General features: G+C 40.3%; 1 protein-coding gene across 2 annotated transcripts in view; it reads left to right on the top strand.

The window, feature by feature from the left end:
* galnt17 (polypeptide N-acetylgalactosaminyltransferase 17) overlaps positions 1-15,951 on the top strand; it is a 339,355-nt gene extending 323,404 nt beyond the window's left edge. For both annotated transcript variants that reach the window (XM_048557604.2, XM_048557607.2), the window contains 2 exons: positions 13,005-13,172; positions 14,733-15,951. In XM_048557604.2, the coding sequence (XP_048413561.2) occupies positions 13,005-13,172; positions 14,733-14,876 (312 nt within the window). In that variant the 3' untranslated portion in view covers positions 14,877-15,951. The remainder of the gene's footprint in view (positions 1-13,004; positions 13,173-14,732) is intronic.
* Positions 15,952-16,181: the final 230 nt, after the last annotated feature.

The following is a 16,181-nucleotide window of genomic DNA, read 5'->3' as shown; positions in this document are numbered from 1 at the left end:
GAGTCCACACCAACTCAAAGCATCCCTCCCAGACCCATCCCCTATAGCCCACCTAAGCTACATATCCATGAACACTATGGGGCAATTTAGCATGACCAATCCACCTACCCTGCACATCTTTGGACTGTGGGAGGAAACTGGAGCACCCAGAGGAAACCCACACAGACACGGGGAGAATGTGCAAACTCCACACTGACAGTCACCCAAGGGTGGAATCGAACCTGGGTTCTGGCACTGAGAGGCAGTAGTGCTCACCACTGAGTCACTGTGCCACCCCCAATTATGCAATGCACATGTCAGAAGAAGCCAGCGGCAGAGGTAGTGCCTTAGAACAAAGACAAATGCACCTACAAAGCATTGTCACCAAGTCAAACAGACCATAGACAAAGAATATCTTCAAATTGTAATAAACACCATCTGGAGCCTTGCCAGAGGTGGCTATATGAAGTGATCCACAAATCAGAATCTGGTAATGTGGTCAATAGACTGAGAGTGGTGAACATATGAAACAAAAAAAGTTGCTGGAGAAACTCAGCAGGTCTGGTAGTATGTGTAGAGAGAAAGCAGCATTAATGTTGAGTCCAGTGACCCTTCTTCAGAAATGTGAATCATGATAAACTTGAGCTAATAAATGGTTACAATTAGGGCACTCCAGGATATATAACCAAAATTTCAAAAATCACTGGAAGGTCTTAAGGAATGAAACAGTTAAATGCCAAGGTGATTTCACCAACTCAAAATAGCGTAAGGAATGAGATCAGTCAGTGGTTAATCAGAACAAGATTTGGCTATAGTGTATTGGGATAAACAAATCATGGAACAGCATCTGCAGACCATGAAAGAAAGACTTGACAATACAGAAGGGAATAACAGACAATATCACTAATAACTGCAAAAATCAATGACATCTCAAGACAAAGACACCTTATTATATCTGGATGCATCAGAATATTACCTGTACTTTACAGAGCCTCATAAGCTCACTTGTTATTGGAAGTAGGTAATTTTGTTTTGAGAAAATGATGTGTATTTTGCTTTTAATGGAATTCACCTCTAAGGACTCCATTTCCCTGCATGTATAATGTTCTACTCTGCCTGGCATTCTGCTGTGTATTTGTAGCTGATTTGCTGTAATGTCTGCTTCATAACATGTGAAATGTTTAACTGTTTTAAATAAACTAACCCATGGAGTTAATCAATCCCTGATGAGGGATTAATCATTAGACCATTATCATTAATATGAGCCTAAGCAGAGCTGTCAGCTCTCTCAAAATATCAAACTAAGTGCAGTGCAGACTCATTGGAAAACCAATGGAAGAGCAAATTCAAAAATAAGCACTGGCCCTTGGTTTTCTGCATTTGACAAACTGGGCATTATCTCATTCTAGGAACTTTACATTTGGCACTTACAGAAGTCTTAACTCTCTTCATTATATTTCAGCTTTTACTTATTTGCACATGTTTGATGAAGGTAATTCACTAAAAAATGACCTTACAAAAAGTTGAGTTACTTGGCCTGAGATAGTTGTATCATATATCAGTTTTTACTAAATGTCTGACTGCAGGAGATTTTAGTAGTACTGGAGTTTATGCTGTTTAAACAACTGATGATTCCCCGATATAGACATGAAAAAAAACGAGTAGCCAAAACACTCTAAGTTTTCAGCAACTGTACTGCAAATCAATGATATTGTTAGTTTAATGAACTAGTTAACACTAAATGGATGTGTTAGAAAGTCAAATGGATTTAACAGCTCGCATAGTTTATCTTCAAAATGATAATCTCAATTCCTAATACTTGACAATTGCAAAAAGGAAGTGTTCAGTACCAGCACTTCATTTACACCACTAATTTCATGGACAGATGGAGCTTTTTATTTACACTTACAAATGGGCTGGAAGTATTGGAAGATTTGTACTGCTGTCAAAGGGATTGGGGACCCCAACTGCCACTGTCACTTTTTCATTCAGCAATGAAAACACTTAAGAACATTATCTGCATGCAATTTAGGACATAATAGCTTACCCATTTAAAAATAAATGCTTTTGTTCCAATCTGCAATACTTTAGTTCAGTAATAGAGACTAAATAGTCATATTGGTGCAATGTTTGAGATTATTTTGGCTTTGTTGTTTTAGTAATTCACAGCTTGAGACTATTCCATAATCATTGGCAATGTCATTCAAGATTTGCATGTAATGAGATGCAATTGGAGCTGATTGCATCCAGCTTGCTTCTCATCCTTTTCTTGAACAAAAAACATCAACTTGTGTATTTTTTGTATTCTTTCATGGATGTGGATGTTACTGGCAAGACTGGTATTTATTGCCTAATTTTAAGTGGCTTGCTTGGTCATTTTGGAGGACAGTTCAGAGTTAACCACATTGCTGTGGTTTTGGAGTCACATGTAGGCCAGACCAAGTAAGGACAGCAGATGTCCTTCCTTAAAGGGTATCAGTGGAAACAGTTGGGTTTTACCAAAATTGGTGACAGTTTCATGATTACCATTACAGGGATTAGCATTATAGGAAACCAGATTTATTAATTACATTTAAATTCCACCAGCTATTGTCATGGAATTTCCACCCTTGTTCCCACGATCTGGATCTCTCAAATACTATTCTATTGACATTGCCACTCCACCAGTATCTTCCTGAAAATTGGAAGGCATGAGGGTAGGACTATGGAGAGAGGAGAGTAGTGGAAATAAGAAGGACATACATGAGATGATGGGGGAAATGAGATGCCAGAAAGAAGTTTCTTTATGAGTATACCTGATGGCTTCTCCCTCTCACTGTTTTCACTCTCCATGTTTGGTGCAGTTTTAGAGAGAGCCATCTCTCATCACCAAGGGAAGGATGTGCCTGGTCCCTGCTGATTAGCTGTTGCCAGCCTCCAGGTAGATGTCTTTGAGTGTTACATGAGAGAAAGTATGTGCCAGTAGTCTCCTTGTGTGTCCAAACTGTGAGATCTTTTCATTGTTAAAAAAAGGAGTTTGCACATTCTCCCCATGTCTGCATGGGATTCCTCTGGGTGTTCCAGTTTCCTCCCATAGACCAAAGATGTGCAGGTTAGATGGGTTAGCCATGTTAAATTGCCCATAGTGTTCAGGGATGTATAGATTAGGTGAGTTATAGGAGGAGAGGTCTGGGTCGGGATACTTGTTGGGCCGAAGGGCCTGTTTCCACATTGCCATGAATGCAAATATAAGTTGTGATTGCTGGAAGTTGTTGATGGCTGAGCGAAGGGAGCTCATGGTGAATTGAGAACTGTGCAAGGTTGCTATCTCAATTGTGAAGATACGGCATTTAAAGATGAATTCACTGAACTTGGACACTCATGTAAGAGCATTCAACTTTCTCTGGTATTCTATCCAGGGTCTTGAGACTGCATTGTTTATATTGATAAAACGTCTATCTGCCCCAACCACTTTTTGGAAGTACGTTCTGTCTCCATGTGGATAGAGAGCATTTTCTTTCTGTCCACCTCCTGCACCAACCTCCTTAATGCTGGATCTGAAAACCTTGGAGCATACTGACTGACTATGCTGCATTTCTCATTGTGTTTGTTTTAAATGGCTTCCCAACCACTTCTAGTACCTTCTACAATCAGTACAGGCTGCCTTTATGTGGTGCAGGCTGCCTCTTAAGCAGTGTCAAGGACATCCACTGAGCCATCCATCCACTCAACAATGCTTTTCGTCTGCAAGGAACACCAAGTTTTTGTGCTGCTTGCATTATATGGAACAGGCAGAAGTTAATTGTACACAGCAATCCCTGCACCAGATTTTGAGAGATGTCAGATTCCTCCCTGTTATGATGCCATATATGAGAAGATAAATATGTACTATCAGCCAGCATAGCAATCATTGTTAATTAGTCAATGACATGTTCTTAACTTCACCAATAGCAAATTGGACAAACGTGCTTTCCTGGGCTATGCTGGAAAGGGCAGCCATTAATCTCAGATGATGTAACTTACCGTAACCATTTGTGACTTCTTAACTGACTTTGATGCCCTAGAGATAGAGAAGAAAGACTTACCTAATCTGTTACTATGCTAAATCAGTAAGCAATCAATAGAAAGAGTTGACGTTTGTTGAAAACTTTGAGAATACAATTTTGTAAAAACCAGTACACAATGTGCAAGACATTACGTTCATGGTACATGAGAATTGTGCTACACGATCATCACAGGATATTAAAATGCTAAACAACATTCCTTTTACTTTTCTTACCAACCTCATGGGCCAAGAAGGTGTGTTATTGTCAGTGACTTTTGAAACTGTTGTCAGTACCTTGGCCGGCATTGCAGATACTGATCACTGTGTGCAGGACATTGGAGCAGCTACATGCCCACGGCTTAGAGGGAACATTGATGTTGACACCACAAGTGACTCATTTCGTTATAGAGTTACACAGCATTTACAGCACAGAAACAGGTCCTTCAGCCCAATAAATCTCCAGAGGTGTTTATGTACAACATGAACTCCTCTTACTCTGTCTTACCCTGAGTGGTGACAAAGGCCCTTTCCCTTAAGTGTCTCTCTTTGCTCTGCTTAGCTCCTGTCTTGACGCTATTGATTTTGACGAGCTCCCAGCTTGGAGCTCTTCAATTTCAATGGGTTCTTGGGCATCATTTTGGTGTCCGTCTGCTCTGGAGTTTTTTTCTTAAATTCATTCATAAGATGTGGGTGTCACTGGCTAGACCAGCATTTATTGTTCATCCCTAATTGCCGAAAGGGCAGTTACAAGTCAATCGCACTGCAGTGTCTGGAGTCACATGTAGGCCAGACCACGTAAGGATGGCAGTTGCCTTCCCTGAAGGACATTAGTGAACCAGATGGGTTTTCAAGGTCATCATTAGCTCCTTAATTCCAAGTTTTTTTTATGGAATTCAAATTCTACCAGCTGCCATGGTAGGATTCAAACTCAGGTCCCCATACATTCTCTGGGTGTCAGATAGTAAGAGTCTGGTGATAATACCCCTAGGCCACTGGCTCGCCCTAATACTTTGATTGATTGCTGGCTGCATCGTTCCCGAGTAGGAAATCTATTCCTGTTACAGATAGTTTAGGTCAAATTCCTACTTATGAGGACCCGAGACTAAGCCACTCTGTTGGAGAACCTGATGGAGGGGAAGTGGTGTGTACTTTTCACCCTTTCCCATGAGCAAGTTTAAAACTTTCCATAACCTGAGGGATTGGGTAGTCCCAGTGTCTCTGAATAACACAAGAAACATGTTGGCTTTCAGAGTGGGGTACTTTCCAAAAGAACAATATTCTCACAGCTTTCAGGGAATTTGTCTGAGTGGGATTTTCACAGGGCCAGTTATCCCAGATGGCTAGATTCTGCAGCAAGGTTCCCTGAGAGTTCAGGCACCTCCTGCTGGGCTATCACTGTCAGCACTGACCTGATGGATGTACGTTTCCCACTGACTTCCGTTTCAGGCTGTAGTGTTCAGGCCTGAGATAACATCGTGTGGAGCTGGATGAACACTCTCAGCCAGGCAGCATCAGAGGACCCTCAGAAATGGGGGAGGGGAAGGTGACTGAAATTAGTAGAGAGAGGGGGAGGCAATGATGGAAGATGGTGGAGAGAAGATGGACAGGTCAAGGAGGCAGGGGATGAAGCCAATAAGGTGAGTGTAGGCAGGGAATTGAGATGGGGGTTGGTCAGTGATGAGGGAGGGGGTAGGTGGTAGGGAAGGCAGACAGACTGGGATGAGGCTAGTAGGTAGGAAGTGGGGGTGGAGGTTGGTCCGTGAGGTGGGAAGAGCAGATAGGTGGGAGAAAAGACAGACTGGTCAAGGAGGTGGGGACGAGAGGGACTGGTCTTGGGATGAGGTCAGAAGTAGGGAGACTTTCAAGCTAGTAAAGTTGAAATTGAGGCCGTTGGGCTGCAGGGCTCCCAGGTGGAACATGAGTTTCTGTTCTCCAGCCTTCAGGTGGCATTGTTGTGGCACTGGAGGAGGCACAGGATGGACATGTTGTCCAAGGATTGGGAGGGGGAGTTGAAGTGGTTCGCGACTGGGACATGGTGTCATTCAGCCCTGGACTGGCATATCCTATTACAAAGGAACACACTGGTATCCTGGTGTTCTCCTTACGGGCTTGGGGAAGGACAGTGTTTACTGTTGTTTCTCATCCCTTATAATTGAGCACTTCCTTCTTATCAGCTGAGTGGTTAGGTTAATGGGTTCGGTCCCAACTACCAGTACCAACTGTGGTTTCAGTAGCTGCAAGGACTCCTGTAAATACATTCTCAGGTTGACAGGTCGGCACATTTAAATATCTTCCAGCAATTTTAACTTGCAGAATTCATCTTAGTGCACTCCATTTTTGCTGAGCAGGCCCAATGGTCATAAGCAATTTGCACTCACCTTTCAAACTCTGAATAGCTCTGCTCTTTGCCATACTCCTAAATTGCTGGCAATATATGCCTAAGGAACCAACATGGATTAAGGATAGCAGCTTTGTTCTGCTCACAACTAGCGGAGATCTCTCGGGCCAGCATGGAATCGAGTTCTTGGATTCTTCCCAACACCTGCTCTTGTTTTCTAAGGGCCATCATAACTGTCCTGCTACCTTTTCCAAAGTAGTGAAGAAGGACATCTCATCATCATCTTCAATTTCAGGAGAGAACTTAGTGTTTTTAAGGACTTCAAAGTTTGGTTGTGTGGTAGGTAGATTTGGACTGTCATTGTGTGCAGTAGAGATTTTCCTAGCAGTTGAAGCTCTCTCAGAACCTGTAGCTCCATTTACAATTTTTGGAGTGCAAAGTCCTACACTTCTCTCTTTACTCTCTCTCCACCTTTCTTTTGCACTCCTTAAACTCCAGTTGCATCCTGAGTTTTGCCAGTTCCACATTGGTCATGGACAATACCTCAATCTCAGGAGTTAACTCCTCATTTACCAGCTTCAGACTGGGTCTGTGACTTCAGGAGTTAACTCCTCATTTACCAGCTTCAGACTGGGTCTGTGACTTCAGTGTTCAGCAGCACTTTAATAATTCCCTTCATTTTGCTGAGCTGTTTTACTTGTAACATACCCTCACTGGAGCTTTTAACTGGGATGTGCACAAGTGGTTAACGTTTCAGAGGTTGCAGCATCTTTTCCTTTCAACGCCTTTGAAACAGATCTTCCATTTTCAAAAGTTAAATTAAATTAATTTGCTGTAGGTTTTAAAATTTATTGTAAAGGCAATTGCAGCCACTGAGATTCATCCTCTTGGTTTCCAATTGATTACTTTTATTAACCAAATCAGGATTGCTACTTAAGTTCAGACTTTCACACATTTTGTCTGCAGTTTGGTTAAATTTGACCATTTTCCAATGTTCAATCTCAAACGAGCCCACACTTTCTTCACAGGCAAGAGAGGGAGGTGAATTGAATCCTTTTTACTGTCCTCCTGTCTTGTCAGTAACAGGAAACAAATTATTTTACATTGTCTTCCATTGCCTTCTAAAAAATAGGGAGTGGTGTGTTTTCCCCAAAGCCAGTTTGTGAGGTCCAATTTAAATTCTTTAGGATGAAAACAAAATAAGGTTTATTACTGCATTCAAACCTGGGTGAAAGTTTTGTGACACCCATTCAGAAACATATGCATCCAGACAGAAAGAAACAGGATAAGAAAGTAAATTAGGAATTATTTAAAAGCAAAGACATCAGAATTATTTCTCACAAATTCTAGAGTCCAATATATCAGTAAGTATCCAGTTGAGGTTCATTCAATTGGTTTTACGCAAAAGTCACTGTCATAGTAATTCAGATGCAGTCAAATTGCTGATGAAAGTGTAATCATTTTAAACGTGGATAATGGGAACTACAGATGCTGGAGAATCCAAGATAATAAAGTGTGAAGCTGGATGAACACAGCAGGCCAAGTAGCATCTCAGGAGCACATGTGCTCCTGAGATGCTGCTTGGCCTGCTGTGTTCACACAGCTTCACACTTTATCATTTTAAACATGGGATTGGTTTACTTTTGAATGGAACACTGGGTTCTTGTCAGCAATAATTTGCAGGAGTTATTGGTGCAAAGTCAAACAACAATGGATTTCAAGCCAGGCATCTTTAGAAGAGGTGTCTCCTTGTTTCAGAACTGAGTGCCTACTAGTCCTTGTGTGGGCTTGACAGGCAGGTTCATAAAATGTAAGGAATGTTCCTTCTAGAAGGTGATAGGCTTGTTTTTGACCTGGTAATTGTGAAGATATTTTTGGAAGCAGACAACTTGTTTGATAGCAGCCAGATTAAAATCTGACAAATGTCCATTTCAAAAACAATAGCAAGATAATATTGTTTCTTAAAAAAAAGGACAATTTAGAATCTCACTGTGTGTTAGTTTACTCTGTATTTTCATACACCTTTAGTTCTGCCTTTGAGGAACAGTGAGCAAGTGTTGGAAGTATTGTTGACTTGCATCATCAACACTTCTCCCGTGGCCAGTGAGTGTTAAGAGTTGTACATGAACCCAGAGCTTCTAGCACAGAGGTAGAGGCACCACCCACTGAGACACCTTGTGCATTGGCAATATCACAATCCTTTCTTGATGTTTTAACTCAGCCAATTGTTTTGAATTGTCTGAGCATCCAGACAATACCACTGAAGCAGATGTGATCAATAGCAATTGTTCATTTTGTTTCTTGACTCTAAACCAGTCACTGAAAAACTTTACAAAGTCACTGAATTGGTACCAGTTTATTTCTTAGTAATTTCCTCTTATCACAATTATTCCAAAGGCCACATATGGACCCAGAAGTGCAGAAAAGAGAGTAGGCCCAGCTATTCAATATGGCAGCACCAACACATTAAGCCCATCCACTCCAGATTGGCTATTTTTTTTCTTCTCTCTTCTTTTGTCTGTTTTCTGTTTATTCTTCTTTCCTTCATCTTCCTGACATGTTGGGGTGGCTAGCGGAGTGTCAGCAGTGCCCAGAGTGGGGACTGCTGGCTTTGTAGGCCAGATATGTGGACTCCTGGAATTGGCGCTGAAGCATTGGCTGTAGTGATGGTGGAGCAGGGACTCCTGGGTGCAGACCTAGAGCAGGGACCTTGCAGAGACCTTACATAAGTCCTGGTGCCACCTTTAGCACCCCAGCCAATGAAGACGAACTCAATTTAAGTCCTTTCTTTTATTCTTTTGTACCTCAAAATGACACCAGAATGTGGCAACAGAACATTTTTCACTGTTTTTCCCTGGATGTACGTGACAATTAATCATTCATTCATGAAATCAGTCATTCATTCATTCATAATGATAAAACATCATGCGACATTCCTCAACACTAATTTAACTTGTCAGTGATTATATCATTATCGTAAAAGGTACGTGTAAATTAATTCTTTTCAAATTATTGCAAGCTCAATTAAGTTTGATTTATTTGTCCTTAATTCTATTAAGGACTTAAAGAAATAACTTCTATTTATATTGTATCTTTCAGAATGAGATTGCCCAAAACACCACATAGCCAATGTACAGCACAAATGAAATCTTGAAAGAAAGGAGATCATTGTATGCAAATCCAATGGTCAGATCAGACCTGGAGTATGTCATCTAGTTTTGGTTCCCCTACCTGGTACAACAAAATTGGAAAAGAACCAAGAGAAAAGCATTAAAACTGAATCCTAGCTATAGCTTCAGTTACTCAGATAGGTTCAAGAACCTAGGTCTGATCACATTAGAGAAGCATAGACTTCGAAGTGACCTGATTGAGTTGCCTAAAATAGTTAAAGGCCGGGATAACTTGATGGATTGTTCCAGTTGTAGAATAGCTTTTAACACAGGAGAAAACATTGGCATATAGGACTGAAAAGGATGCAGGGTAGAAAGTTCAGCTCTGGGCAATGGCTGCTTTTCTGTAGCTCAGTTAAAGGTGTGTTTTCCAGTGACAATGAAGATGATTTACATTTAGGTAACTGCTACTTCATGCTGCAGCTGGTGCTTAAACAGACAGTCCATTCAGTAGCTAGACTGCACCTTAATTATTTGAGAATAACTACTTAAAAATGTATATGCCAAAGGGAACATGAGGAAAACTGAATTGTAATTCTGTAGCACAATTAAACCTGTGAAGAGAAATCAAAGTTAACGTTTCGGGTCCAGTGACCCCACATTTCTCTTAACAGATGCCGCCAGACCTGCTGAGCTTTTCCTGCAACTTCTGGTTTTGTTTCTGATTTACAGCTTCTGCAATTCTTTCAGTTTTTATTACATGTGAATTTGGTTCGGTCTTGCACATGAAAAATGCAATGGAGATGCAAGTTGTTGGTATGAAGACCCCCATGGTGGAAAATGCTTAAAGTTAAATTGATTGGTAGTGGATGTATAGTCTGTCGTCCTTTGGTAACACTGGAGGTCAGTCAACAATGCACCCTCCTGCTACAAAGTTGAATTTTACCTCCCTAGTATTCATCTGAATGCTTCAGGTACCTTTAACATTATAACACCAGATCAATATATGCTTCTTCAGTCGTGCTGCCTGGTACATGCAATGAAGATGTTGGTTTATTAATTTCATCTCTGTCATTCGCAAATTTTAGCAATTGTGTTTAGTTCTTTATTTAGTTCTGAAAACAAAGTAGAGCAAACTTGTGTAGTGCCTGATTTGGACATCTTAAAAATATCAACAAGGTTCGAAAAGTGAAAGATATGAATACTTACTTGTCTCAACATGTTGTACATTTGTGGCCTCAAATGTTCCTTATTTACTGGTGTTTCTCAAATTATTTCACCACCGTTAATCAACTTTGAGGCTTGAAGATTGTCATGACCCACTTGGTGAAACTTGGGAGAGCAGGTCTGGTGATGATGGGGGAGTGTTGAGGAGGAGACCTGAGAGAGTAAGCAGAGGTGAGGTCCTGTCTGTCTGTAAGGATTCATTCAGAAGCAGAGCAGCCAATACCACCAGGGAGCTTGTTTCCCTAAAATTTCAGCTCACGACCCCACCTAGAATCTTGCGCAGACCCCATCCTTCCTATTTTGTGAGGTTGGTAACAGGTTCTTGAACACGAGTGTATCAGCATGAAGCTTTGGAGAAAGCAGTTTTATTAGCAGTGTTAAATGCTCCATTGCTGCCCTCTAATGCCCAATTCTGCACACTGCCGAGATCGACTGATAAATTCAAGAAATCATTGCATGTGTATGTAGCCATAAAATGTCAGCTGGATGCAGCTTATGCTGTTTAATGGTGAAATTGATTTTTTTTTGTGTCTGTGTAGCCTGGCTTAATAGTGTATAAAATTAAAATTAAAATGTGATGGATGAGGATTGAACAAAATACCTTTGTCAGCAACAGCTAAAGAAAGAGAGGAGTAAGCCTTTTGAGATGCTTCAGCGGTAAATGTTCCAGGAAGGGGTTTGCAATTTACAATCCTAAATATTATACCAGTGACAACTCACCCTGGTTTTGCATAGCCATACATTCTGCTGTTTAAGTCTCTATTTCTGCTCAATTCATTTGGCATAGCATATGAACAGCTCTGGGAGCTCCCGGAGTGAAGGGTACCTGAGGGTAGACTTTAATTCTCAGTCATTCTGGCATATTTGGAAATAAAAAGCACAGGGTCCTCTGCAATTGATAGCTCAAGGGTTAGCGACTTTCATCCTCCAGGTTAAATTCAGAGTTCCCAGAAGAACAAAGCAGTGGTCGGAGTTTGTTTGAATTTTGCAGCTGGAAGGCAATAGGTTCATCTGCGTTTTTAAAAGTCCAGAGCACCTCAGCCAGATAAACCAAGTAAGAAGTTGTCAGGTTCAGAGGCATTGTTTAGAAAGGAAGTGAGATATTTATATGCACCACTGGAAAAAAACTCAGTCCACTGTTTTAGCTGTTCTTTTATTTCATAAGTAATTTGTTTTTACTTTATATTGTAAGAGTATTTATCAGTTCTGCAGCTTGCAAACTGAACTATGCCAATCTGAGTTACATTTGGCTTTAAGTCTCAATTGAAAGGTAGCAGTAGCCTGCAGGAACCAAATAAGCATCTAATCAAACTGGATGACTGCATGTTGGCAACTTCAGAATACTGAATGGTGAACAAAGCCAAGAGACAAGAGCCCAGGCTAACGGCAACATTCAGCAATGAAAAGCCTTTTGTTTTTTGAACCATTTCCGATGTTTCCTTTAAAGATGGCTGATATTTTAATTCAGGACCTGGTGCAACTAGATGGAGCTTGTGGGGAGCAAGTTCCATCCACTTATCAGAACGGATATCAGAATCTTATTTTGAGGATCCTACAATTGAATTAGGATCCCTGTATCTGCTGTAAAGGGCCTCATTTCAGACAAACAAGAATATGGCAATGTGTGGGCCTGGGGAATATAGGCATCTATTGGCACAAATTCGGTGTTTGATTCCTGTCCAGCTGCTTTTCATGTGGAAATGGATGGTTGTGATTAATCCCATGGGTGAATTTCAGCTTGAATCAGCTAAGTTGGGTCAAGATGTTTATCATCTTGTGGTGCTGTTATCTTACAACCAGAGGCAGACAGTAGATATGAAGAAAGAATTTTATTGATCTCCATCCTTTTTCCTCCCTCCTGTACAATTGACTAGTTGCTTGGACATTACTGAACAGGCAGTGGGTTATCTCCAATAACTTAGCTGTGGCTGTTATTTGCATGCAAATCTAGACAGTGAACAGCAGAAAACTATTCAATACTGGGTTTGCACAGCTGTCCCTGAGTCATATGTTAACCAACATGTGCATTCGAACAGGGGTCACTGAAAAGCAATAAATAGCTGGAACTTGACTCTCCCTATACCAGCAGTACAAATTGAAGTCATTCACAGTGGTGCTGTGTGCTGTCCCTATTGTGTTCAGCTTACCTGACAAACCTTCCTATTATTTAGTTCACCAAACAATAAAGTTATCTCACTAAGCACTAGAGGATTTTGGGTATCAGATATCTATTCAAAATGAAATGTAAATTGCTCATAAGCAACAGCAACATTGCAGCCTGTTAACCTTACTGAAATTAATTGTTGTTATATGCTTCCTTGTTTAGTTGGTGAGGTATACGACAGATAGATATCTGTACCTTGGGTCCCTGGGCTCTACTGTCCTACTGCCAGACACCCGCTGCCTCGTGGACAACAAAAAAAGCCGATTTCCTCAGCTTCTAGATTGCGAAAAAGTGAAAAGTGTTTACCAGAAGTCCTGGCGCTTTGTACAGGTTAGTGGTCCCTGGTAGTAGGACTTTCTTCCTCAAATGCTGAAATATTGCAAAAATATAAATCTCATAACGAGTTTCTTTCAAAAATGCAGTTAATGCCACAAAGGCTAATGTTTGCATCTGAATCTAGAGTTGCATCTGAGATTGTGCTCCATCAGTAGTAACCTTTTAATTGCACAACCATCAGTCCACAAGTGGGCAGTACACCAGTAATTTGCTGAAGATATGTGCTCTCAGAAAGCCAGGCAGTGTGGTATGGGTTCTTGGGTGTTGACAAAGAATGTGTGGGGGAGGGACATTTTGCCAAAGATGCTTAGTGAGAGATTTTGCCGAGAAGCCTTACCATACAAAGCTTTTAAAGCATGAGTGAGTTAAAAATAATTCAGTTCAGGGACACCCTTTTGTTCAATAATCTGTCTTGAATTTTTCATCTTATAAAGCAAGGAAAGAAAGCGTAATTAGAATGAAGGAAAATCTTAACAGTTCCTCATAAACCAATGAATAAAGACTCTATTCACTCAATATCTCCTCATTAGAAAATCCTCTCATCCCAAGATTTAACCTATTGTTGCTCTGATTTTTAAGGATGATATCAGGGCACTAGTGAGAGATGATATAGGTTCTACTGAACAAAACGTTGAATGCATTTGGAGTTGAATTCTTTAAGGACATTACTTGCATGGTGGACAATGGGGAACCTGTGGATGTGGTGTATCTGGATTTCCAGAAGGCATTTGACAAGGTGTCACACCAAAGGTTGCTACATAAGATAAAGTTGCACGGTATTACAGGTAATGCATTGGCATGGATAGAGGATTGATTTACCAGTAGAAAGCAAAAAGTTGGGGTAAATGGGTGTTTTTCTGTTGGCAGTCAGTGGATAGCGGTGTGCCTCAGGGATCAGTGTTGGGACCACAATTGTTTACAATTTACATAGATGATTTGGAGTTGGGGACTAAGTGTGGTGTGTCAAAATTTGCGCAAGATGTCTAATAAATTTGACAAATATAATTTCCCTTTTATAAAATGATTTTGACTCTATCTGATCATACGTCGATTTTCTAAGTGCATTGTTAATCGGGTGTGTGCTGGAGAATTAAAACTACAGGTGATTAGAAGCTTGGCCTTATGTTTGTGAACCAAATTGAGATGCTATGCAAAAGGGTAGTGCAGTCTGCATTTAATTTCACTGATGTAGAGAAGTCATTGTCACTGCTTGACACTGCTAGATATCTCATTGTTGCAACAGCAGAATTTGACCTTTGACAGGGTTGTACCTGGGACAAAGACCCATTCTGTCTGATCGCTGCAGAGATCTTCAGCACCATGAATTTCACTGCCTAAAATCTATGATGTAAGGGAGGCAATCTCAGAATACAAACTTATTCAGATTCCCAAACGACCAAAAGGACAGACTTGGGGACAAACTAATTATTTCAAACCTTTTCAGTGAGGATGACGTCCGCTTCTGAGATTGGGATCAGTTGATTAAAAGTCATGAATAAAAAGCAGTTTGTTTCAATTTTCAACATTCAGTAAGCTTGTCTTGTGTCTCTACAGAATGGATCGATCCTTAATCTGGAAACTGGCCGTTGTTTAGAGGTGGAGAATAGCAGAAAAACCGATTTTGGAATGGAGCTGGTTTTACAGCAATGCTCAGGTCAAAAATGGACAATTAAAAATGTCTTAAAGCAAGCAATCTAGTCAAGGACAGGAAGCTCAAATTCTTTGTACTGCAATAGACTAGAAACTTCAAAATACTGTTGTTATGGATTTTGACAAGTCTCAAGTCTCCAGCACCATTCAGGTGATTGACGCAAATCCAAATTGGACTATGTCTTCAGGCCAGGATTTAATTTTAATTTTAATTTTATTTTTATTTTGAGATTTAGGAAGATGAATATCATTTTATGAATATTCTAATGTTACCGAATGAAAAGAAGTCTGTTGGAAAATATCTGTACAATAAATTAAAATATTATCTGTGTTTAAAATTTGTATAGTGTACACTGTAAAGTACCTTGGTCAAAGCTAAGCATTGATATATGAGGCTAAATGAAATAAGCGCAGTTATTATTTTTCAACGATTATGTGTCAATATGTTTCATTTTAGATTTCATGTTGATACTTAGCCTTTGAAGATTGTGTGATCTTAGTTTGGGCAATTATCCCAGTGTGCATGAATCCACAAGTACTAAACTGCCTTCACATTTGAAACGAGCTTGTTGTCAAGTGTTGGTATAATATACATCAACTAGAAATGCGGCGAAGAGTATTAGAATGGAATGGAACTATTGCAGTGATGTATTGCAGAATGATCTGCAGTTGGGGTTCCAGCACTTTGCTGCAAAAGTGCTGAGCTAGAGAGTTCTGCACTGTTCCTCACTGTGGTAAACATACTCTCACAGTTCTCACTGTTTTACAGTACCTCAGTTTTGCACCTTGATAAAACACATACAGATTTAAAGCAAAAAGAAGCAAATATTGAAAACTTGCCAAATATCGTCAATGGATAAGATGGATCTTCTTATTCATGGAATAATTTTGCAAAAGGGTAAAAGGCTAAGAATGGAACAATACAACAGTATTCAATCAAACAGGATCCTGTGTGGCACAGATCAAAGGGGGCAGAAATATAACATACAATAAAATTGATTTTGTCAGCAACAAACTAGAACTTGGTACAACTTCTGAAATACACTGTCAGGAATTTCCTTGCATCAATATTGCATTTGCTGTCTGTGTGTGTTGTTGTAAAAGTGAAATAAAGATGTGGCAGTGCCACCAAAAGATATTAAACTGTTGGAAAAGATTAACTCAAAAGTCGAACAAGGGTTTGCAAGATACTACTCCAAATGTGTGGACATAGACTGCACACAGCATCGCTGACACCAAGGTATTGTGTGGGAAAATGTAAACTGGGATGGTTTTCCTCCACACCACTCTCCTTATCTATTCGTTTCCAGAGCATGGTGAAGTGTTCTAAAAGGTTCTTGCTTATGTTTTCAA

Source organism: Stegostoma tigrinum, chromosome 27, assembly GCF_030684315.1.
Source record: "Stegostoma tigrinum isolate sSteTig4 chromosome 27, sSteTig4.hap1, whole genome shotgun sequence".
NCBI lineage: Eukaryota > Metazoa > Chordata > Chondrichthyes > Orectolobiformes > Stegostomatidae > Stegostoma > Stegostoma tigrinum.
Note: the sequence above shows the minus strand (reverse complement) of the source record. Positions and strands in the feature narration are given on the sequence as shown.